General features: G+C 48.5%; 1 protein-coding gene across 2 annotated transcripts; it reads left to right on the top strand.

The window, feature by feature from the left end:
- The first annotated feature begins 3 nt into the window (after nt 1–3).
- On the top strand, nt 4–12,194 carry UTP4 (UTP4 small subunit processome component). Of its 2 annotated transcripts, none has more exons than XM_040409961.1 (17): nt 4–49; nt 886–1,046; nt 2,035–2,226; nt 2,313–2,397; nt 2,492–2,581; nt 4,544–4,755; nt 4,845–5,016; nt 5,724–5,815; nt 6,975–7,071; nt 7,649–7,713; nt 8,133–8,255; nt 8,353–8,503; nt 9,945–10,051; nt 10,139–10,234; nt 10,317–10,502; nt 10,652–10,762; nt 11,807–12,194. In XM_040409961.1, exons 2-17 carry the CDS (start codon nt 888–890, stop codon nt 11,921–11,923), a joined length of 2,055 nt encoding a protein of 684 aa, XP_040265895.1. In that variant the 5' UTR covers nt 4–49; nt 886–887; the 3' UTR covers nt 11,924–12,194. The 2 variants fall into 2 exon arrangements, with proteins under 2 accessions (XP_040265895.1, XP_040265896.1); XM_040409962.1 differs by lacking the exon at nt 4–49 and adding an exon at nt 260–280.
- Nucleotides 12,195–25,189: the final 12,995 nt, after the last annotated feature.

Raw genomic sequence — 25,189 nt, 5'->3', positions numbered from 1 at the left:
CACTGTGCCGCACACGTGAAGGAAGAGGAGCAACGTGAGCAGAGCCGGGGTGAGTGCTGTCCACCGTGTGACACGAATAACATTCCCTCGACCTTATGCACCAGAGACAGCCAGTTACCTTCCTTCCGTAGTACCCAGTGCCTAACTGCCCGCAGCAGCCAATCACTGCGCAGCTTTCATTGTACCAGAGCAGGTTAAGAATTGAGAGCTTCGCTCTGATTGGTTGCTATTGGCAGCAAGGCTAGCTAATCACGGCACAGCTTTCATTCTATTTCAGCAGGTTAAGAAATTAAAGCTATTCCCTGATTGGTTTCTCTTGGCAGCCAGGTCAGCTAATCAAACTACACCTTTCATTTTATATGAGCACTAGCAGTTTACAGATGAAAGCTGCCCTCTGATTGGCTGCTGTATGTGAGGCCCAACAGTGCAGTCCTGGTAATCATGTGATCCTGGTGTCAGAGCTGCTGTGACAATTCGCCACCCGTGAATGCAACCCACATGTCGTCTCTACCCAGTGGATCTGCAGACCGAATCTTTCGCAGGGCTTGCTGGGGGTTGTAGTTTCACATGTGGAGAATCACCACAGGATGGGTTGCCCATAGCAACCAATTAGATTGCTGCTTACATTTCCTGAAGCAGCAGCGACAAATAAGAACTTGGATGTGATTGGTTGCTGCGGACATTACTCCGCTCACGGTATGTTGCCATGGGGCGTTTCCGACTGAGGATCTGAACAGGCAGCATCCTAGAGATAGGACCGGATGCCTGGCCGTAATAGAGGTGCAAAAAATGTTCCCCATAGCCGATCGTTTACATAGAGGGTCACGTGGTCTCATGGCGTGGTACGTCCACACTAAATTCTGCCTCTCTTGTGTCATTATACAGGTATGGGGGAGTTCAAGGTGCACCGTGTCCGCTTCTTTGACTATGTGCCGTCCGGCGTGTGCTGTATGGCGTACTCGGAAGAGACGGAGAGGCTCGCTGTGGCTCGCAATGACGGATCTGTGGAGGTTTACAACTTTCCTGCCAACTACTACCAGGAGACGGTATGCCGATCAGTACATACGGCACTGCTAAGCTGATTCAAAACTACAACCCCCAACATGGATTTTCTAAACTTTACGACCCCTGTAAATGGGTTTTTTGAGTATCACCAGTATCAGATCGGTGGGGGTCATTATCCAGTGGACAGGTCTGTGCTTGGTATGATCCGGCGCCCACCGAAGCGCAGGGGTGCAGGTTGTCAGACCATCCTCAGGATAGGTCACCAGTATGTAACACTCAGAAAAACCCATTAACAAAGTAAATTTGCCTCAAAGAGGTTTGTGAAATGGGTGTAATTAAAGCGATTTTGTCACCTGCAAAATAACTTATTTTTTTTCTATTTTGATGGGTGAAAAAAACCGTGTGCACAGACCCATTGAAATGAAAGGGTCAGGATTCAGTGCGGGTGCTATGCGTTCACGTCACGCATTGCACTCGCGCGGAAAACTCGCTTGTGTGAAAGGGGCCCTTGGATATGTGGTCAATGTCAGAAAGGTGCCCACTCCCATCTAGAGAACAAGGCCCTGAAATGAACAGCGGGTGGGCGCGCATGCGCGGCTACTCTTTATTCACTTTGCGGGCTCCGTTCTGGAGATAGGTCTGCGTCCACCCCATCCCCTTTTCTCGGCACATTGCAAATTATGGTGCACAAATGGCGGGCTCCATAATGTGCTACTTTTTTACCCCATAATATTATTATTTATCACTAAAGCGCCATTCATTCCCTGGCGCTGTACATATGATAAGCGGTGCACATACAGAATACAGACAGCTGCACTAGGCATGAACAAGACGGATTACAGACTGGTACAGGAGGGGAGAGGGCCCTGCCCGCGAGGCTTACAGTCTACGAGGTTTGGAGGTAGGACACAGTAGGTGCGGGTGAAGCCGGGCATGGTGGTATAACCGCAGCGGGGTCACTGGTTGTAGGCTTGTCTAATAGCGTAAAGGGTTTAGTAAATCGCCCCCTTTTGTGTTTTTGTTGTGCAGGTTATTCCCGGTGATGATCGGAGGTCCACGCAGTCCATATGCTGGGCCCCTGGTGGTCGGCTCTTCTCTGCCGGTCTGAATGGGGAGATCGTTGAGTATGATCTGACGAAGCTCTGTGTTAAATATTCTCTGGATGCTTTCGGAGGACCCATTTGGGGCATTGCGGCCAGTCCCAGTGGCACCCAACTTGCCGTATGTACCACATCCCCAGCATTAATGCTATTATCTCTCTGGGTTGTATGCTCTCCCCTCACCTGGTGCATTCCTTTATGGTGCAGGTTTGCTGTGAAGATGGCTCCGTCAAGCTGTTCAACATCAGCCCCGAGAAGATTGTCTTTGAGAAATCCTTGAACCGGCAGAAAGGTGATTGGCAGGTCGATCTAGTGCGGTCGTCGGCTGCTTCTGACTGATCTTGATGGGCGAGCGTCATTTTGTCCTACTCTGTCTCCCACTACAGATCGTATCCTGTGCCTGGCTTGGCATCCTTCTGGATCTCAGATTGTCACTGGTTCTGTCAAGGTCATCAGAGTATTTAGTGTTACATCAGGTGAGTACGAGGGTAGGGTATTGTTTCTGCATTGGGGGATGGGGTGTGTGCCCACATCGATGAAGGCGCCTTATGCTACCCCATTGTGGCAGCATGTAGTTTATACTTATGCCTAAAATATAACTAAACTTTCCGGTGGCTTGTATTCTGCATGTATCAGCAGTCCTTAGGCTACTTTCACACCTGCGTTAGGCGCGGATCCGTCTGGTATCTGCACAGACGGATCCGCACCTATAATGCAAACCATTGCATCCGTTCAGAACGGATCCATTTGCATTATGAAGAACAAAGTCAAAACGTTTTCAATTGCACCATATTTTGTCAGTGAAAACGGATCCGCCCCCATTGACTTTCATTGTAAGTCAGGACGGATCAGTTTGGCTCCGTATCGCCATGCGAACACCAAAACGTTGAAAGCAGCGTTTTGGTGTCCGCATCCAGAGCGGAATGGAGGCGGAACGGAGCCAAACTGATGCATTCTGAGCGGATCCTTATCCATTCAGAATGCATTGGGGCTGAACTGATACGTTTTGAACCGTTTGTGAGATCCCTGAAACGGATCTCGCAAACGGAATTCAAAACGCCAGTGTGAAAGTAGCCTTAACTGTCCTTAAATACTGTATAGCAGCTGCCCCCTGCCTCCCTACACCGTCACTACAGCACGCCGGGAGTGCAGCTCACTGACAGCGCTGGTCAGTGAGCATACAGAGTGTACAATCCATTATATTTAATAAAAAGGGGTAAGCTACATTTAATTTTAACACATAGGGGTACTTTCACACTTGCGTTGTTTGATTCCGGCAGGCAGCTCCGTTGCCTGAACTGTCATGTCATTTTTTCTGACTGATCAGGCATTTTTCAGACTTATCAGGATCCTGATCAGTCTGAAAAATGCCTGAGCAGTCAGAAAAATGCATTGCAATACCGGATCCGTTTTTCTGGTGTCATCCGGAAAAAACGGATCCGGTATATATATTTTTTCCACATTTTTAAAGGTCTGCGCATGCGCAGACCGGAATACCGGATCCGTCAATGCGGCAATTTGAATGCCGGATCCAGCACTAATACATTCCTATGGAAAAAAATGCCGGATCAGGCAAGTGTTCATTTTTTTTGGCCGGAGATAGAACCGTAGCATGCTGCGGTATTATCTCCGTCCTGAACAGTCAAAAAGACTGAACTGAAGACGTCCTGATGCATCCTGAACGGATCGCTCTCCATTCAGAATGCATGGGGATAAAACTGATCAGTTCTTTACTGGTATAGAGCCCCTGTGACGGAACTCTAAGGCTCCTGTGCCCACCAGGCTGTGAGGGGGCAGGGCAGGCAGAGGCCCGCAGCTCCCGCACAGCCCGTCTCTCCTATGCTAATAGAAGACGGATGGCCCTTAGCAATGCTCATCTGAGAGTGCGCTGCGAAGGGACATTTCAGCCCCAGTTTTCTACCACAAATAAACATTTTTCCCTAAATAAAGTATATTACTATTATTTTCCTTGTCGCTGTCCCTACACATTAGCAAAATAAAATAAAGCAGCAGTCACTATTTAACTGTTTGTCTAGCTGTGTGACTGGTACGTTCACCGTGTGCCGGTCATCTGATAAACCTTATCTCTGAATTACTAAAAGGTCCTAAACACTTATTTAAGCCACATTCTTATCAGTAAACTAAGGATTGAGCTATAATGAGAGTTTAGGATATCGGATATAAAGAGCCTCAGCTCCTGCCTGAGGAGCAGAGAGAAAATTCAGGTCCTGCTACCAGATAAACTCAATGCTGTGCAGGGAAAAGGGCTCAACATTTATAGCTCAAAATGAGTACAATGCAATGATAATAATAAAAAGAAATCGCCCCCAAAGGTGTACATGGCCTGTAAGATCTAGTATCTGACTTCTACTGTCTGTCATCTTTGCTGTCTATACCAGACCTGTAGTTCATTGGTTTGTTGCGTCGTTTCCTATTAGGTCATCTTCTTCACAGACTGAAGGTGGACCGCCGGCCATCGAATGTACAGATTCGTGAGTGCGTTGTGTGGAGCGTGGCCGTCCTGTCCTGCGGCGAAGTCGTCAGTGTGGATTCCACAGGAAAACTCCAGTTTTGGGAATTGGACCACGGAACGCTTATCCGCACCTACAACGTGACGAGCTGTGACGTCCTAAGCCTGGCGGTGAACCAGGTGATGACGCACTTGCTCATTATTATAAACGTCTTATAAAAACGTAATGAATGATCATGCTGACCCGTGCTGCTCATTTGTCCTGGCAGACTGAGGATAGCCTCTTGGTGGGCACGGCTGAAGGGCTCATTCTCCAGTTCCAACGTTTGGCCACTCAGGCAGGGAAGCCAGAGCAACAGTGGGTTCGCACAAAGCCATTTCGATATCACACCCATGATGTAAGGGCTGTGGCGCACAGCAGCACCGCTCTCATCTCTGGAGGTATGTTGCTCACTATGGTTTGATTAACACATCGCATCGCTCTGCCTCCTCTCTAAAGGTGGTTCTTCTTTTTTTTTTTTTTAACCAGATCATTTTTATTAGTTTTATATTCACGTATTACAGAAAGTAGAAACATCGTACCATAAAGCTACATCAAGAAGCAATTCTCAACATATGCAACGTTACATGTAAATTTGTATACATATTCCAATTGCATACAGTTACCCCCCTTCCCCCCCCAGCACCAACCAACCCCCCATTCCGGTATCTGCTGTACTTTTACCCCATAATATTACTTGACCGCACATACACCTGCCACGGCTCCCATAATTTTGCATATTTGAGGGGACAACCTCTTTTCTGGAAGACAGCCTTTTCATATACTAACATGTAATTAACCGCGCTCTTAAACTCGGAGGGTCAGCTTGTATCCAGTGTAGAGCTATTAGTTTCCTAGCCACATATAGCAAACGACCTATAGCCACTTTGAGCATGTTTTCAACTCTGACACATAACCCAAAATGCACACCTTAGGATCCTGGGGTATATGTACTGAGAAATCTTTCTGTATGACATCAAGTACCTCTCTGCAGAATACATTTAATGCCGTACATTGCCATAGCATGTGTCGTCAGATCCGCAGATTCCATAGAACAACGAGGACATTGAGCATCAGATCTGAAGCCCGGTTCTTCTTCTTTTAACAGGTGTTGATGGCCACGTTGTCTCACGACCTTTGATGGAAAAGGTGCAAACAAAATCCTATGAAGCTGCTCTGAGAAAAATCACGTTTCCTCATGTAAGTCCCATTAGGACTAGAGATGTGACAGAACTAGTGTAATCCAGGCCCAGGTAACATGCTGGGTAGACCTGGAAGGTTCTGCAATACTCTTGATGGTCTCCAGATGCTATGATTGTCTGCAGCCATTCTTAGACTTCCATAGTGACTCTGTACATTTTGTACAGGTTTTCTAAAAGGGGATGATTCAATATTTGAATTTATCACCTATGCACAGGTACGTGTCTGTCCAGTGGGGGTCCAACCACTGGGACTCCCACCGATCACGAGAACAGAGTACCTTGTTCCTGTATCGAACCTGTGCCCTGCCATTCAGTTTATCTATGGGACTGCCAAAGATAATCGAGTGCAGTGCTTGGCTATCTTTGGCAGTCCCCTACAGATTAACGGAGCAGCGGTATGCATCCCTGACCGCCTCTCTACTCAAACCTGAGAGGCAGGACCCCGTTCTTGTGATTGGTGGGGATCCCGGGTGTCAGGCACCAACCATAGACACTTAAAAAAGCTGTGCCGTGCAAGGATATTGAGACCTATCCTCGGGATAGGCAATCAATATCCGATCGGCGGTGGTCCGACCGATCATCTGTTTGAAGAGGTAGCAGTGTTCCAGAGAGAGCTGCGCATAACAAGCGCAGCGCCTTACATTGCATAGTGAATAAAAAAACGCCAATTTGGCGGTTTGCTGGATTTTTTCACTGCTCCAGGTGGAGTGATGCTCCTTTCCGTTGCAACACCAGGTAATACAGAAAGTGCCGGCTGGATTCGATTTAATTGCATTGCATAGTGGCTGTGCTTGGTATTGCAGCTAGGCCCCATTCATTGGAATGAGACTGAGCTGCACATAGTCCATGTGATGGAGGAACGTGATGTCACTGGCCTAGGGCTTGAATGGGTAGAGCAGTTGGAATTGGTGACGCACAGGTAATTTTGAAGTGGAGCGCTGCTACCTCTTCAAGCAGCTGATCGGCGAGGGTGCCGGGAGCTCAGACTGCGCAGATCTGATATCGATGACCTATCCCCAGGATTAGGTCATCAGTATCTTTGCACGGCGCAACCTATTTAGGACCTAAGCTGTGGATAGGTGAAAAGTTTAAATTTGTCTATAGAAATGATTATGATTAGGTTTGTCCTTGTATTGACCATCTTTTTCTTTCGATAGCGCCATCTTGTATCCTGTGCCCAAGCCTCCCGACTGCTTCTGTTCCAGTTTCCAGGACATCTAGAGCTGTGGCGACTGGGACAGACGAATGAATCGGGTATGTCGCGTTACTCCAGGGTAGATATTCATACCTGTATTTAAATCCCTTCACTCTCTCGGACATAACTGTACATCTGAGGTGCGCAAGGGGCGTTTCGAGCGAGTGCACAAGCTCTATGGGACGGCCGAAAAGAGCCGAGCACTATAGAAGTGAATGGAGCGGCGACTGTGCTTGCATGTTGCACTTCCCATTTATTTCTATGGCGCGTTAGAAAAGAGCCGAGCGCGCTGCTCTGCTATTTTCGGCAGTCCTGTGAAAATGAATAGAGGTGGCCGCGCGTATGCATGGTCTGCTTTCAATTCTAGAGATGGGTGCACCTCTAGGACTCCTAGCTATCAGACACCCCTAGAAATATGCCCCCGAATGTATGAGATGGGCCAACCCCTTTAATGCATCGCATCATGACCAATTTAATTGCTCAAAAGTCTCCCGGGGAAAGCAGATTTATTTTTCTAATAAAAGGTTATATAATGCATACCATTTATTTATGTATAGGCGACAAATGAATCATGTCACTTTCATGACCGTGTTAACTTTCGGAGCCATTTTGTAAATATATATTTGTGGGTTGTAGGAATCGATGGTGACCTTCTTAATGTAAGCAAGGAGCAAGAACTTCTTTTGCAGCTGAAGAGAAAGGTGAGCAGCGCCACCAGGTGGCAGCATTGCGCCTCTGCTGTTTGGAGATGTGATTAATGCCTCTTGAAAACCGTGTTTTGACGCATTGTCAGCGGCTTTTTTATGCTTAAAGTTACGGAAAATGCCGCATCTTGAACGAGAGCAATATGTGTGTGTATATATTGTATAGCGTGTGTGCATTAGGCTACATTTACACGACCGCACGGGTAGCGGCCCGTGTGCGTTCCGTAATTTGCGGACTGCACGTGGCTATCAGCTTGTCAAGAATAGGATCTGCTCTATCTTTTTTTTTTTGCGGGGCAGCCCATTGAAATTGATGGGTCTGCAGATGCAGTCGTGTGAATGAGCCCTTACTCCTAATCAAAGGCATTGCTTCTTATGCATAGAGTTGTAGGGGTTAATCAGTCTTCTCCTTTCAGGGCTCTGAGTGCATCCGCTGCAGCACCATCTCCCGCTGCGGTTCATGGGTCTCTTATGCCACATCTTCCCGTCTGTTCCTTCATAGGCTTCATTACGATAAGGATAATCTAAGAATCAGCCGGGTGAGTCGGACCCGCGGAGAGCGCTGGATATTGCGGTGTCGCATTCATTAGCCTTCTTGGTATATCCACAGCTAATAACCTCCTTGTGTCCTCACAGGTTCCCAAAGTGCCTCAGCTCCCGGCTCTGCAGCTTCTCTTCTCTCCTGACTCCAAGCGCCTCTATGTGGGCTCAGAGGGGGGACGTGTTCATGTCCTGGAGCTGTCGGAGGGCGCCTGCCAGCACAGTCGCACACTAGAGCGTCCGTCAGGTACGAGACATCTTAAAGGGGAAGAGAAAAAGTTAGACATTTCGGTAAAGTTTGCAGAGCGTGACTGTGAATGCTGAGCCTGGAGTAGTGGCTAGCTGATAGATTTGGGGTACCGCCACTGAGGTTCAGGATGATGCTCCCGTTGTATTGTCACTGGAATTTTGTACATATCGGTCAGGTTAGCGTGCAGTATTATGGCCCTTTTACACTTGCCGATAGTCTGGGCAGTGGGGGGGGGGAATAAGGAAATGTGTTCCTTCTCATTACCCACTCGTTTGCTGCATTTACTGGCAGCCGTCATAGCTTGTGTATGGGGGATGAACGATAGTAACGACGATTGTTCCTCCCGATACAGTTATTTTCTTTGCCTGCAGCACATTCCTGTGCAATGTGCCTATGACAAATTAGGCTACTTTCACACTGGCGTTTTGGCTTTCCGTTTGTGAAATCCGTTCAGGGCTCAGCGGTCCAAAACGGATCAGTTTTGCCCTAATGCATTCTGAATGGAAAAGGATCCGCTCAGAACGCATCAGTTCGCCTCCGATCCGTCTCCATTCCGCTCTGGAGGCTGCCTGCAGCGTTCTGGTGTCCGTCTGACGAAACTGATCCGTCCTGACACACAATGTAAGTCAATAGGAACGGATCCGTTTTCTATGACACAATCCGGCACAATAGAAAACTGATCCGTCCCCCATTGACTTTCAATGGTGTTCAAGACGGATCCGTCATGGCCATGTGAAAGATAATACAAACGGATGCAGACGGTTGTATTATCTGAACGGATCCGTCTGTGCAGATTCATGACGCATCCGCACCAAACGCGAGTGTCAAAGTAGCCTTTGGCGGCGGCTTTAGAGGGGCAAGTTACCAATACTTGTCCTGATCCTCAGCCTGAGTGAAGCTGGCAACGAAACCCAGGCTGATGGATTTATACTGATCCTGGAGCTGGAGTTAAAGGCGTCTTCCGGTTACAAGAAGTATCAGATAGGAAGGGGTCCTACCTCATGACCAATGGGGGTCCTGTACTCTGCGCACGTCACTGTGCCTAATACTGCAGCCCATCTGTTCTGCTGCATTGTGGGTTTCCAGTACTGGGTACGGTGAGATAAACAGTAAGGAACAGCGAGATAAAAATCCCCAAATTGATTTAGATTTGTTTGATTTAGGCTACATTCTCACGGCAATGACCAATGGATGTGTGACGGCCGTCAGGCTGATGTCTTCCTAACCATTGCGGTCTGTGGTTCTGTTCAAAACAGGACTTGTCCTATTCTGTCTGTTTTCACGGCCAGACAGCTCCCATACTATTGAAAGCGATGTCCATTTTTCAGAAAAGTATCAGATTGAAAATGGACTATTTTGCCATTTTAACGGCCGTTTGACCAGCCTTAGCCCCGCGGCCTCGGAGAAGAGTCTAACCAGAAAGTATATTTCTTCACAGCTTCTTCCCACCCGGTGCATCTTTTGGCTGCGAGTTCAGATGGGTCCCTACTGGCCGTGGCCTCTGCAAATGCTCAGATTGATATATATGATGTGAAGAAGCTAAAAGTGAGAAGAACCTAATTATTCCTGCAGTTTTAGAAAAGGGACGTTGGGAGCGTATATTCTATTAACCTCTTCTTGTCTTTCCTCCAGTACGAATGCTCAGTACCTCAATACAATTGTACTCCTGCAGCCATCAGAATCCATCCATCCACTAATAACCTGGTCATTGCTTACCCCGACCAGCAGGTGGGTTCTGCTCGGGACGGAGACGCTTTCCTTTGGGGTCTCCCTATAACACGACTCTTACGTTGCCTCTCTCGCCCTCTAGATCCTGGAGTTCAGCATTGCTCAAAAGCAGTACACGGACTGGAGTCGAAAAGTCATGCAGCGCGGCCTCCATCGGGATTGGGTTGAGCGCGATACTCCCATCACTGGCATCGCTTTTAACCCCACGAGGGCTGAAGACATTCTTTTGCATGATAACTACATGTTCTGTGTCCTGGATAAGTCTCTGGTAAGCAACAGAACTACTTGGGGCCGATCTTGCCCCATCCCAACCAATGCCAATCTGCCGATGTGTCCAGTTTTGCTATTTGGTGATGGTGTCGTGACTGATGTGCCCTGGTGATGCATCTATATGTCATCCTATTCTTATCACCACAGCCTCTGCCTGATGATAAAACCCCTCTGGTGAACCAGAACTCGCTGAGACAGCTGTCCGAGAGTGCGAGGAGAAGTCATGCGCATGCCTTCAAAATAACCAAAAGGTTTCAGGTAGGACCTTGATCCTTCATTCTTCTTAAAGGGGTAGATGGTAAATGAGGGGCAGAGCACAGGGGCGTTACAGAAGCAGTGCTCCAAGGACTGTTCAACATACAGAGAAAAGAAGGCTTGATCAAGCATTTGTCATCAGCCCGATCAACCCATTATGTCTGGTTTAGTAGAGTTGATCATGCTGACAAATACTCTTTAACCCTTACATGCACCACAGCATACGTGTAAAGATTGTACGATATGAAGCTGGCCTGCTGCATAGGACGGGATTGTAGATAACTCTAATCCCTGCCATTTCAACCCCTTAAATGCTGCAGTCAGTGGTTGGATGCTCTAATTACCCTTAGTCACCTAAAGTATAGCAGTGTATTGACAAGTGATCCAACGATCAAAAAGGTTCCAGTCCGCTTTGGACCCAGCTCAGCCTGCCCCCCCCCAAAAAAAGGTCCTTATGCGACTGTGTCGATAGGAAAGCAAAAAAAAGTTATGGGTGTCAGGATACCACGGCACAAAACATTTTTTTTAATCAAAAGGTAGTAAAACATAATAAAAATCATATAAATTTGGTACCTCTATCATCATACTGACCCTCAGAATAAGGGCTCATGCACACAACCGGTCCGTGAGCGGGCCATATGTCCCGGAGCGGCATACATTGTGCACACGGGAGCGCACAGCATCATAGGTTACTAGGATACTGTGCGCATCGGGCCGCACTCATATGAGCGCGGGACAATAGCCCCACGGCCAGCCCGATGCGCCCAGTATCATACTAACCTATGTATGCCGCTCCGGGACATATTGCCCGCTCACAGACCGTACGTCTCGGAGGGCATACGGTCGTGTGCATGAGCCCTAAAATTAACATATCAACGTTTTACCGCGCAGTGAACGCCATAAGAGCCAAACCTAAAAAACAATGGTGATATAGACAATACTTTGTGAGATAAACTGCCCGTATAGTATTATTTTTAATGCTTTTAACTTATTTCCCCTTTTTTTTTTTTTACTCAAATTCTGCCCTTTCTCCTGGACACCCTGCAGCCCTTGCTTTTCATGGACTTGCTGGACGATGGGGATCTGGTCCTGGTGGAGAGGCCGCTCGGTGACATCCTGCCTCAGCTGCCTCCTCCAATGAAACAGAAGAAGTTTGGAACCTAGAAACGCCTTCCCAGATTCTCTATTCAGATTTATTTTTTATAATCCGATGGTTTTATTGTAATGGGGGGGGGGGGGGGGGGGGGCAGAGGGCCCGGATTGTTTGTAACACCACAGATTGGACTGGAAATAAATGGACGTCGGTGTGGCAGCGCTCAAAACACCGAGAATGGACCCGTTAGGACCCAGTTTATGAGGCTGCATTTTTTTATGGACTGAAAATGTCATTTCTTTGTCCATTTCCCACTTTGAATATATATTATGATTCCGGATTATTGGCTTTTCTGTGGTTGCTGATTTGTTGTCTTCACTGAGGAATATTCAGTCCTGCGTGTGGATGTTCATGTGAAATATTCCGTACCTCAGGTTTTCCGCCCCCCCCTAAAGGTAAAATTAATGAAGGCCTGAAAAGCATTTAACATTAAAAACGTAAACCGCTCACCTGTTCACCAGCACTCTATTCTAGCACTGAGGGTCCCCATTGCTTCTGACCCCCTGTGGACCAGATGTGATGTCCCATCAGTGGTCACGTCACGTGCGTCGCTGCAGACCTTCACTGGCCTCGGCCTGGACGTGTCCCCAAGCAGCATGTGGAATGGCTGCAGCAGTGCAAGTGAGGACGGATGGGGCGTCGCATTTCTGGTCCATGGGACTGGAAGCTGTGACGATTGGAACGGAGCGCTGGTGAGCGAGGGAGTGGTTGTGTTAAAGGTTGGAGAACTCCTTTAAAGGGTACCTAAGACTTCCCGCAGAAAGTGAAAGGTGCAGCAGCATTTCTCTGAGCGATCGGCACCTTCCATTTACATCAGCGCTGCTCTCCGCCTGCGGAGTACAGGTCCTATATGCTTTCCATGGATCCACATACTGCAAAAGCAGAGCCGAGGTGCAGGTCGCTGAGAGAAATGCCGCTGCACCTACCGTGTTCTTGTTTAGCGGGAAGGTTTAGGTGCCCTTTCAAGGGGTATATCCATCTCAAACATTTATGAGCGCTCTGAGAAATGCTGCCGCACCTTCCGTGTTTTGTGGAAAGGTTTAAAGGAGTTGTCCAACCCCACCCCTCCTCCCTGATAGATCTGGGACCCAAGTCTGTCCCCAGAACACTATTTCTGTGAATGGGAATTATGGAAACAGTGTCTCACATCCAGGTCGGACGGGGTTGGGGCTAGCTGTAACGAGATAGGAATACCCCTTTAAACCCTTTCACTGATGAGTGCGTGTAATATGGCGTGATATTAGGCTCATTTATTCTAGGTGTATTAATGCAGCGGTTGTTAAAGGGGTATTCCCATCTTAGACAATGGGGGCATATCGCTAGGATATGCCCCCATTGTCTGATAGGTGCGGGTCCCACCGCTGAGACCCGCACCTATATCGAGAACTGAGCAGGGAGCGCTGTGGCGGGAGGACACCAGATTTCCCGGGGTCCGTCCACCACCAAGCGCTAATCCCCTCCTCTCCCATAGAAGTGAATTGGAGCGTGCCGCGCATGCACGGCCCATGCTCCCATTCATTTCTATGGGGCAGACGGCAATAGCCAGAGCCAGCGCTCGGCTATTTTCGGCGACCCCATAGAAACGAATGGAGGGCGGCTGCGCATGCGCCGTGCGCTCTCCTTCACTTTCGGGGCTCCGTTCTCGGTGGGACCCGCACCTATAAGACAATGGGGTTATATCCTAGTGATATGCCCCCCATTGTCTGAGATGAGACAACCCCTTTAAGTCGGGGAGTGCCTTGGCTATACGACATCAAAAAGATAGAGACGACCCCAGACGAGGCACAGGAAATGTACCAGCCACAGAGGCCTTTTCCTGTCCAAAACACATCCCACGTGGACATACCTTTAGGGTCCATTCACACGTCTGCTCCATTCACTTCTGTGAGACAGACGGAGACGTCTGAAGGCTGTACTCGGCAGTCCGATAGGAGCGAACCGAGGAGTCTTCACGCCTGCGCTCCCCACCACTCCGTTCGCACAGGGAACTTCCCGGAATTGTCGTTGCACCCCTAGCAATGACCATATCTGCTCCTTTTGGAACCCCCTCTCCGGTTGTCAGAAACCGGTTATGCGGTTTGGTATTGACAGTGTGTGAATGGGGCCCCTATCACTTCTCCCTCCCGTAACGGTCAGTCTGCTCGCCGGGGTCAGCTCTCTTGGCAACCGCTAATTGTTAGTAACCTCCCTCATTATTTATTTAGCGCACTCCTTTCACTCTGGTTTCTTCATTAAGACTGCCGGCTGACGTTTCCCTACACGGACAGGAATAATGGCATCTTATGCGGTGATTCATAGGAGCAAATATCAAGGAGAGGAGCCGGCACCGGCCGCTGTTTATGGGAAGATCCTCTCTGGTAAACCAGTGACCGAGAACAGTCTTAAAGGGGTTATGATATATGATATGGCAAAGCTAGAACCAGCCTTGTAGCTCCCATGGATCCAGAGATTTCCCCATTCATTGCTCCAAATGCTTCCCCGGATTCTCGTCATGTTGGCTGTTCAGGGGATGTGTCCCTTCTGCTGCAGCTCGGGGAGCGCGTGTCTTTCTGCTGCAGCTCTCTCGCGGTAACGGTCACAGTAGATCTCGCTGGAGGGAACTGAGAATGTGTGACCATCTCCGTGGGTGGACGTGCACATTACTGTACAGGTTAAACACCAGGGGGCGCCATTGTAATATAAAAAGGGAATCTGACAACTGGAGCATTTTAGTAGTAGGAAGTAACCAGTGAGGGAACTGAGAATGTGTGACCATCTCAGTGGGTGGACGTGCACATTACTGTACAGGTTAAACACCAGGGGGCGCCATTACAATATAAAAAGGTTATCTGACAACCGGAGCATTTTAGTAACAAAGTAAATTACGAAAAAAACTTCTGGTGGGGGGTGGGTGACACCACTGACTACGGTAACTATCATTCGCCCTATATAAAAATAGAAGTGGGGCACTCTCTTAAGTAGAGGGATCTTTATTAAACATTATATACAATAAATTAACAATGAATTGACAATATGAGATAAATTATAATAATAATGTGGAGCAGCAGCAGATAAAAGCGAAATGACGACCCTAAAAATGTAAAAATATATTAAATAACAATCAATATAAATATGGATCCCAATTGATACGATAAAAATATTCAGATTTTCAGATAATTTATAATGTTTGAATAAATTATCATAAAAGTCTTAATTTTCACTGATATTCATTTGGCGTGTTTCTCCAAAAATATGGAATAATATTTAGTCAGAATAGGAATGGTTCCTGATTAAGACCAGTCTCTCATATGTAGCAGTCGGTAATTAAACAGAGAATTCTCCTATTGCAAATAGTCACAAGCTGTAGATCAGTGAGCCTGCAACGTATGTATCGATGTTGTGAACATATGATGTCAAAAAGTTCCAAGCAGTGTAGCTTTCAATGGTTCAAGTAAGTAATAGCTACTAAAGCATACAGCGGCGTCCCGCTGTGTTTAAGAGAAGCGATCGCTTGTGTGGAATCTATGTAACCTTACCCGGAGGTCTTTAAGCTGGACGATGCGCCCTCGACTCGGAGCGTTCGGCTCGTGAAGTCCCGGTCTCAAGGGCTGTTGCTTCAAATTTGAATTGTGGCGCCAATTAGGTTGTTTAGTCCACGTGGTCTCGGCGTCTCCAATGTCGTGGTTAGTTGGCTTTAACATTCCTTATTCTTGTAGCAATGTCCAGACCTTACCGGAGTTACGATGTCCTTTCTGTACTAAAGAGGGATTCACACCAGACGCGTTTCGGGGATTTAGAGCATTGACCCCTTCCTCAGAGGTTTACCTCATTCGAGTGCGACATTACTCTATATTTATTGAATCATTCGCCCTATGTATGTGGAAAACAACCGCGCCGTTGTTCTTTGTAGGTTGATTTTTCCATCGGCCTCATTCTTTGGAACTGGCTGTCCAAGTAGCGCCGCCCTGCGGTCCTGCTGAATTGTGGCTTTCTGCTTAGACGTCCCATTTAAGTGACCTATAAGGGCTCATGCACATGACCGTATGTATTTTGTGGTCCGTAAAAAAAATAATAATCTGTGTTGCATCCTTTTTTTTTTTTTGCGGATCCAATGCCTGTCCATGTCCGCAAAACAGACAAGAATAGGACATGTTCTATTTTTTTTATTTTTTTCAGAACATTACATATGCACACATTCCGTTTTTTTTTTTTTCAAGCCCCATTGAAATGAAGTATTCCGTATACGGACCTTTACAGGTCCGTATACGGAATACTTCATTTCAATGGGGCTTGGAAAAAAAAAATATGGAAGAAGAGTACATTCGTGTTCACACATGGCGTATTTGTTCTAGAATTTCCTTTGTGGAGTCCGTTTTGCAAGGTTATATTCACAGCGTCAAAAATGTGTAGATTCGAGGAATGCGGTGGATTTTTCACATCCAAAACATACATTAAATAGCTGCGACAGTTGATTGTGGGGGTGGGGTGGGGGGGGTCTGAGTAGCTGGGACCCCCATGCGATCCAGAAGTTGACGGGGGACATGTCACAGCATGCAGGGCAATGATTGGGAATGGACTGTTCAAGCTGCGTTCACATGCAGCAGGCGTCCCTTCTGTGCGCGGACGAACAATCGTTACTGCGATCCTTTATCCCCGTACAGATTTGATCTCTGTTTACGCAAGACGAAAATCAGTCGCTTCACACGCTGCATAAACAAATGAGTGTTTTGTCCTGCGATCGGCAGTACCTTAACTCAAGGCTTACATTAGGGCTCATGCATGCGAACGTATTTTCTTTCCGTTTTTTTTCAATGGGTCCGCAAAAAAAATTGGAAGTTACTCTGTGTGCATTCTGTTTCCGTTCCGCAAAAGGAATAGAACACGTCCTATTATTGTCCGCATAACGGACAAGGATAGGACTGTCCTATTAGGGGCTGGCTGTTCCGTTCCGCAAAATACGGAATGCACGCGTACGTCATCCGCATTTTTTGCGGACCGCAAAATTCATACGGTTGTGTGGATGGGCCCTTAGTGTTAGATCCAGCAGTCTCTTCCGGTAAGCTGTCGGCCAGACAATAACTGCTGCATGTGGCGGTATTTGTCCCGCAGAAACCCGCCATTTATGCCTGAAAGCATAGTCAATGTGGATCCGGCGGTTCTCGGCCGGACATGGTGACCTCCAGCGGGCTGCTCCGCTCGCTGCCGGATTTCCAATGCTGATGCGAACGTTCCCTTACACAGGCAATAATTATATATTGTAACGTTGCCCATGTAATTGGGGAACCCTTTAAATAATCAGAGGGAACGCCCTATAGAAACGAGCCGTCTTTTAACTCTTCATAGAGATGAATCAGGGTGGCAGTAGGTCCTACACATTAGATGGCGGCCAAAGTCTTCTGACTCTCCGCTCCACAGCAAATATGGGGTTAAAGAAGGGTCAGACATGTTGGCAGGGGCTTATTTGTCTCCCCACTGAGAGGGTGTTTGGGGGTCACCCGGAGTAGCCGTCAGCTATCTCAGGTACATTGTCACCTTTACTGGCATAGGAAAAGGCAGAAGCTGTAAACTGCTGACAGTGCCGCCATAGGAAGCTGTAAACTGCTGACAGTGCCGCCATAGGAAGCTGTAAACTGCTGACAGTGCCGCCATAGGAAGCTGTGAACTGCTGACAGTGCCGCCATAGGAAGCTGTGAACTGCTGACAGTGCCGCCATAGGAAGCTGTAAACTGCTGACAGTGCCGCCATAGGAAGCTGTGAACTGCTGACAGTGCCGCCATAGGAAGCTGTGAACTGCTGACAGTGCCGCCATAGGAAGCTGTGAACTGCTGACAGTGCCGCCATAGGAAGCTGTGACTGCTGACAGTGCCGCCATAGAAGCTGTGAACTGCTGACAGTGCCGCCATAGGAAGCTGTGAACTGCTGACAGTGCCGCCATAGGAAGCTGTGAACTGCTGACAGTGCTGCCATAGGAAGCTGTGAACTGCTGACAGTGCCGCCATAGGAAGCTGTAAACTGCTGACAGTGCCGCCATAGGAAGCTGTGAACTGCTGACAGTGCCGCCATAGGAAGCTGTAAAACTGCTGACAGTGCCGCCATAGGAAGCTGTAAACTGCTGACAGTGCCGCCATAGGAAGCTGTGAACTGCTGACAGTGCCGCCATAGGAAGCTGTGAACTGCTGACAGTGCCGCCATAGGAAGCTGTGAACTGCTGACAGTGCCGCCATAGGAAGCTGTGAACTGCTGACAGTGCCGCCATAGGAAGCTGTGAACTGCTGACAGTGCCCGCCATAGGAAGCTGTGAACTGCTGACAGTGCCGCCATAGGAAGCTGTGAACTGCTGACAGTGCCGCCATAGGAAGCTGTGAACTGCTGACAGTGCCGCCATAGGAAGCTGTAAACTGCTGACAGTGCCCGCAGGGTTACCGCAGGGTTAGTCGCAGCTTTTCTAGCGGATTTGAGTTTTGGTGCGTTAGTCGCGGCTTCTCTAGCAGATGATCAGTAACTGCTTCAGGCCATGGATGAGTTAAACCTCGTTCAACAGATCTCTGCGAGTGCGTCCTCAGGAAGGAAGGAAGGAAGGCCTCATGTCCGCGCCAGGGCTTCCCAGATAAGCAGGCCTGACACATGACATTGTCTCTGGAAAGTCAGCCGATGTACGCCGCCAAGGGAGCGTTCACCTCCAGCCTCGCCACCTCGTAGACATTACTTCCCTAAGGTCTTGTAGACATTAGTGTCATAACCGGCATTTACGGTAACTCCTGGTTCATTTGTAGTTCTTAAAGGGGTAGTCAAGTTCAGGAAACCCCTTCTGCCTTACCCCTGAAAATTAGGATTTGGCGGAGGGGCAGCTGCGCTGGCCACCATGGAGGGTCTGTGCTTGCGCAGAAGATGATGTAGCAGGGAAAGCTGAGAGAGCGGTGACGGCCACCATCTTGGTTCTTATGGATGCGGCACAGCGATATCTACTGTACGCAGACGATGGACTGGCAGTTAGGGCACTTCAGCAGGGGCGCACCACCAATGAGGCCAGGTGAGGCGATCGCCTCAGGCAGCACCAGGTAGGGGCAAGAGGGGGGCAGCGGAGGGGTCATGGGCAATGAACGCTTTCATTGTGGCAAAGGGGTTAGGTTAAGAAATTTGCATTGGGCAGGGGGGGGGGGGCGCCGTTTCAGTTTTCGCCTCAGGCAGCAGAAAGGCTAGGTGCCCCCCTGCGCTTCAACGTGCGGGATACAGACATTGGCCGACCCCCTTTAAATATAACATAAGAAAATATCACATAAAACAGAAGCAAAACTATTTATACTGGAGAACCGCGAACGTTCAGAATCCGCAGATCTCCTGACCTCACAGGAAGCGCCGGGCACAGCTTGGCAGATAACACGGGCGGGTGTGGGTCACATTAAGATGGCACTCCTGATGCAGGCTCCCTGAGACAGTGAAGTCAAGCTCTGGTGTGGAGCCCCTTTAAAGGCTATGGACACCTTTGACATGGAAAAAATATCAGACCCAGCGATATTTAGTTTGCAGCCAGGTCCTGGCGTCAGAGGTTTCTCCTGGCTATTGGCTCTGTGTCCAGGATGCTGCTGCCTTCCCCCTGGTACAACCTCCTCCCCTGGTACAACCTCCTCCCCCTGGTACAACCTCCTCCCCCTGGTACAACCTCCTCCCCCTGGTACAACCTCCACCCCTGGTACAACCTCCACCCCCTGGTACAACCTCCACCCCCTGGTACAACCTCCTCCCCCTGGTACAACCTCCTCCCCCCTGGTACAACCTCCTCCCCCCTGGAACAACCTCCACCCCCTGGTACAACTCCTCCCCCTGTACAACCTCCTCCCCATGGTACAACCTCTCCCCCTGGTACAACCTCCTCCCCTGGTACAACCTCCTCCCCCTGGTACAACCTCCTCCCCTGGTACAACCTCCTCCCCCTGGTACAACCTCCTCCCCCTGGTACAACCTCCTCCCCCTCCCTGCTGCTGTCTAAGGATCATACACACATCGTGTTTTGGTCCTCGTCTCATCTGCATTTTTTTGCAAAAGATGCATATAGCGCGCCGTGCGCTGTCCACATCAGTATCTCTGTTCCGCAAAAAAAAGGAACACATACGGAAATGCATCCGTATCCGTTCCGTCTTTGCGGAACCATCTATTGAAAATGTTATGCCCAGCCCAATTTTTTTCTATGTAATTACTGTATACTGTATATGCCATAGGGAAAAATGGAAACAAAAAACGGAACAATGGATCCGTGAAAAAACGGACCGCAAAACACTGAAAAAGCCATACGGCCGTGTGCTGGAGGCCTTACTTCGCATTTAGGAATCAAATGAGCACAATCTGCTATTTCTTCAGTATTAGGCGTCATGCACTCGACCGTATTTTGTTTCCGTGTCCGATCCGTTTTTTTGGCGGATAGGATGCGGACCCATTCATTTCAATGGGTCCGCAAAAAACGCGGACAGCACACCGTGTGCTGTCGCATCAGTATGTCCGCTCCGTTGCTCCGCAAAAAAAATAGTGCATGTCCTATTTTTTTTCTAGTTTGCGGACAGGGATAGGCATTATTACAATGGATCCGCAAAAAAAATGGATGCCATACTGAACGTCATCCGTTTCTTTTGCGGATCGCAAAACACATACGGTTGTGTGCATGTAGCCTTAGGCCTCAGAACGCGGATCCGTTGTTCTGTTTTTTTGTTTCCATTGTGTTTCCGTTTTTCCGTTCCGTTTTTCCGTATGGCATATACAGTATACATTAATTACATAGAACAAATTTGGCTGGGCATAACATTTTCAATAGATGGTTCCGCAAAAAACGGAGCGGATACGGATGCATTTCCGTATGCATCCTGTTTTTTTTTTGCGAACCCATTGACTTTAATGGAGCCACGGAACGTGATTTGCAGCCATATATAGGACATGTTCTATCTTTGCACGGAACGGAGATACGGAAACACGGAAAACGGAATACAATACGGAGTACATTCCGTTTTTTTTTGCAGAACCATTGAAATGAATGGTTCTGCATACGGTCCATATACGGAACACAAAAAACGGCCCACAAAACGGAAAAAAAATATGGTAGTGTAAAAGAGGCCTAAGGCCTCATACAGACAAATGTATTTTTCGCCACATTTTGAGTGCGCTGTCCGCATCCATATGTCCATTCCACCATCCCAAAAAATATATAAAATAATGCCCTAATCTTGTCCATTTAGAGGTATAAAAAAAAAGGCATTTTTACAATAGTGGGAACAGAAAAATGCAGGATGTACACAACCGTTATCCGCGTTTTACTCATGCGCGATTTGCGAACCTCAAAACGAACACGTGTGCGGCCTTATAGTGAGAGAACACCGGCTTCTGTATACAGCACAGGCCCTGCACGATTATGGGGCACCTTTATAAAACGCCGGCCTTAATAAAGCCCTGCACTGGCAGTGAATCTGCCGAAGTTATGAAGCGGCGCCAGCAACTACATAACTTTGGCGTATACACCGCCGCGCCAGCATAGAAAATGGTAAATGAGACGGGCCTGCCGGCTCCTTCCCCGTCCACGCCATGACCACTATTTTAGATCTGGTGTAAGTGAGGTGAAGTCACAGATTGTGGCGCAAAGGACCTTTACACCGCATTCTGCGCCACAAGTATGCCCAATAAAGGACTCCCTATGATCTAATCCAGGAGTCTTAGGTTTCAGGGTTTATGTGCGGAGAAATGTTCGCGGGGAAATCCATGTGGACAATCAATCCGAATCACAGTAGACAATAGACAATAAGAATAAACGCTCCAACTCTTACCTGCGGGATGCGCCTAGTCACTAGAACAGACACGTCAGGAGAGGGGACAGCGACTAGTGTTTTAAGTTCGGCGTCTAAAGTTCGGGTTATCGAAGTATCCCGTTATGGATTCCGCTACCACGGACCATAACGGAATTTAGAATCCATAACGGGATACTTCGATAACCCGAACTTTAGACGCCGAACTTAAAACACAAGTTCGCTCAACACTAACAGCGACTCTTTAAAGTGACACTTCCCTTTTTTCTGTGTTGGGGGGGGGTCGAAGTATTAATATCCGTGTAATTATCTAATAAGTCACTGCGTCTTCTGTTTGTCCTTCCTATTTCATTCAGCTGCAATACCAGACACAGCCTATAGACTACAGGGGCGCTGTTTCTTTTATTTTTTAACCTTATTCAGCCCCTAATGCTGTGAGACTGAAGCTTTGGTCCGTGGACTCGTGGTCTGCAGATTCCCAGGGAGCCGCCTCCACTTTGCACTATGTTATAATGTGTATTTAGTAAAAATGCAAATATTTGGCAGGGAGAGGAGGCTTCTCCGAGCCCGTACACCTGCCACAATCTGCACCGACAGGACAATGCAAATATTTCATGTGTATCTGGAGTGTGTGTGACCTTCAGGCTCCAGGGAGAATGTCACAGGTGAGCAGCGTGGTGCCAGGCGGGCAGTGGCATCACCACCGTGCCAATGTAACAGGAGGATTTGGTTGGGAGAACGGATCCCATTATAGGAAAGTAGGAAAATCTGTCCCAGTGATAGTTCATATTCAGCAGATCCTCCTTACCTGTCCTGGATCCTGCAGTGCTGCCCAGCTCCCCATTTTCGGCCGTTCCAGTCTCTTCCCCTGTGGGGTGTACATGTATGACACCATTCCGCCGGGCTCAGGCCACAGGACACTACTTATATTATTTAACATCCCAGCTTTAGGCCGCCAGTCATTCTGCTCTGCCCTGCTCTACTGAATTAGCCATCGGCACTCTGCTACATCACTCTGCTATATTAGCCTACAGTATGCTGCTACAACTCTGCTATATCACACTGCTATTCCGCTCTCCATTCTGCTGTTACAGCTCTACGCTCTACTTAATTATGCTGCTATTCCATTCTTCAGTCTGATGCTACAACTCCGCTACAGCAGTTTTCAGTACACTGCTACAGCTCTGCTACTTCACTCTGCTATTCCACTCTCCAGTCTGCTGCTACAGCAGTCTTCAGTACACTTCTACAGCTCTGCTGTTCCACTCTCTAGTTTCCTGCTTCATCATGCTGCTATAACAGTCTTCACTACGCTTCTACAGCTCTGTTACTCCACTCTCCAGTCTGCTGCTACAACTCCGCTACATCACTCAGCTTTGCTGCTATTTGACTGCTACAGCTCTGCTACACCAGTCTCCAGCATGCTGCTACAACTCAGTTACATCACTCCATATCGATCACCCGCTAACCCTACGACACAACAGGTTGTTCAACGGTGTAGCTCCGCTGCCTCACTCCTGCAGCTCTGCTACACCGGCTCTCCAATCCTGCTACATTAGTCTTCCAGTCTACAGTCTTCCTGCGCCGCCTAGCTTAGAGAATCCACCTCTGCTACTTCCATCAGAGTTGGTACACTGTGGGTGGTTTGTAGGGTCAAAGCAGCCCCCCTCTAGAGGTAAGTGGCAGGGGCATAGCTACAGGCGTTGTTGCAGTCACATTTGGGCCCCTGATGGGGGGTCCAACAGGTTATTTTGCTGGATATGACGAGACTAGTACTATAAATGACACACCCTAGAATGAAGGGGCCAGATTTCTCATTAGGGGCCCCAGGGTGGTGTAGTGTCAAATCTACGGTGTCAAGGCTGTCGGCGTGACCGCCATTTTCTCCGTAGACATCTGGAATTTGCTGACGTCTCCAAAATACGTCCGGCGACACCTTCACGCGCTCCTGCGGGGCTCTCGCTGTGTCCCCCACATTCCTACACCTGTTCAATGACCAGGGGCCCCTGAACAGAAGCAGGACAGGACGAAGGCAATGGGAGGAATGAAATACCTCTAAATGGTATCCATGGAAACGACAGATCGCCCCTCACAAAGTTATGGGGGGCAGAATATGGCGATGCAAAAACATTTTTTTATTTTTTCCCCAAAAGTTTTTATATTATTGATTATGATTCTTTTTTATCTATTAAAACACAAGTTAGTGGTGCTGCTGTAACGGCACCGACCCGGAGAATCGCCAGAACCTGACGTTTTTACCGTATAGGAAATCATGTAAAGACAAAGCCCATAAGTCAGAATTGCGCCTCCATTTCCAGTTCCAGACACATTTAGAATTTCTTTCAGCTTCCCAGTAGGTTGGATGCGGCCGCTCCGTTATAGAAAATACAACTTGTTCCGTTAAAAAAAAAAAAAAAAGTGAATGGAAAAATAAAAGATAAAAAAAATGCTAAATCACTGCCCGACTCATCTGGTAGATATAAAGGCTGACAGGACGGAAGAGGGAACCGAACGGGAATATTGTATAATCTTCTTTAGGCCTCATGCACACGACCGTTGTTTTATTCCGTGTCCGTTGTTCCGTTTTTCGTGATTTTCTGCGGACCCATTGACTTTCAATGGGTCCGCTGAAAACTCGGCTAATGCACCGTTTGTCATCCGCGTCCGTGATCCGTGGTTCCAGTCCGTCAAAAAAATATAACCTGTCCTATTTTTTTCACGGAAAACGGTTCGCGGACCCATTCAAGTCAATGGGCCCGCTAAAAAACACGGAGGCACACAAGATTGTCATCCGCGTCCGTTTTTTTCCTATCATTTGCATGGCAAACTTGACTTAGACTTCTTTTTACTTTCCTTTATGTCTGGTGATCCTCCAAAAATAAAGGAAGACACACGGAAACAAAAACGGATCACGGAACAACGGAACCCCATTTTGCGGAACGGAACACAACAACGGTCGTGTGCATGAGGCCGAAGCTCTGCTCCTCCTCCCGCTCTGCTCCTCCAGCTCTGCTCCTCCCGCCGCTCTGCTCCTCTTCCTGCTCTGCAGCTCTGCTCCTCCTCCCGCCGCTCTGCTCTTCCTCCAGCTCTGCTCCTCCAGCTCAGCTCCTCCTGCAGCCGCTCTGCTTCTCCTGCTCAGCTCCTCCAGCTCTGCTCCTCCTCCCGCCGCTCTGCTCTTCCTCCAGCTCTGCTCCTTCAGCTCAGCTCCTCCTGCAGCCGCTCTGCTTCTCCTGCTCAGCTCCTCCAGCTCTGCTCCTTCCGCCGCTCTGCATCTCCTGCTCTGCTCCTCCAGCCCCTCCCCGCTCTGCTCCTCCGGCTCAACTCCTCCCGCAGCCACTCTGCTCCTCCTGCTCTGCTCCTCCTCCTGCGCTCTGCATCTCCTGCTCTGCTCCCCCCTCCGCACAGCTCCTCCTGCTCTGCTCCTCCAGCTCTGCATCTCCAGCTCTGCTCCTCCGTCTCTGCATCTCCTGCTCTGCTCCTCCCTCCGCACAGCTCCTCCCGCTCTGCTCCTCCTCC

Source organism: Bufo bufo, chromosome 10, assembly GCF_905171765.1.
Source record: "Bufo bufo chromosome 10, aBufBuf1.1, whole genome shotgun sequence".
Taxonomy (NCBI): domain Eukaryota; kingdom Metazoa; phylum Chordata; class Amphibia; order Anura; family Bufonidae; genus Bufo; species Bufo bufo.
The sequence above is the reverse complement of the archived record's forward strand: the minus strand, read 5'-3'. Positions and strand labels throughout refer to the sequence as shown.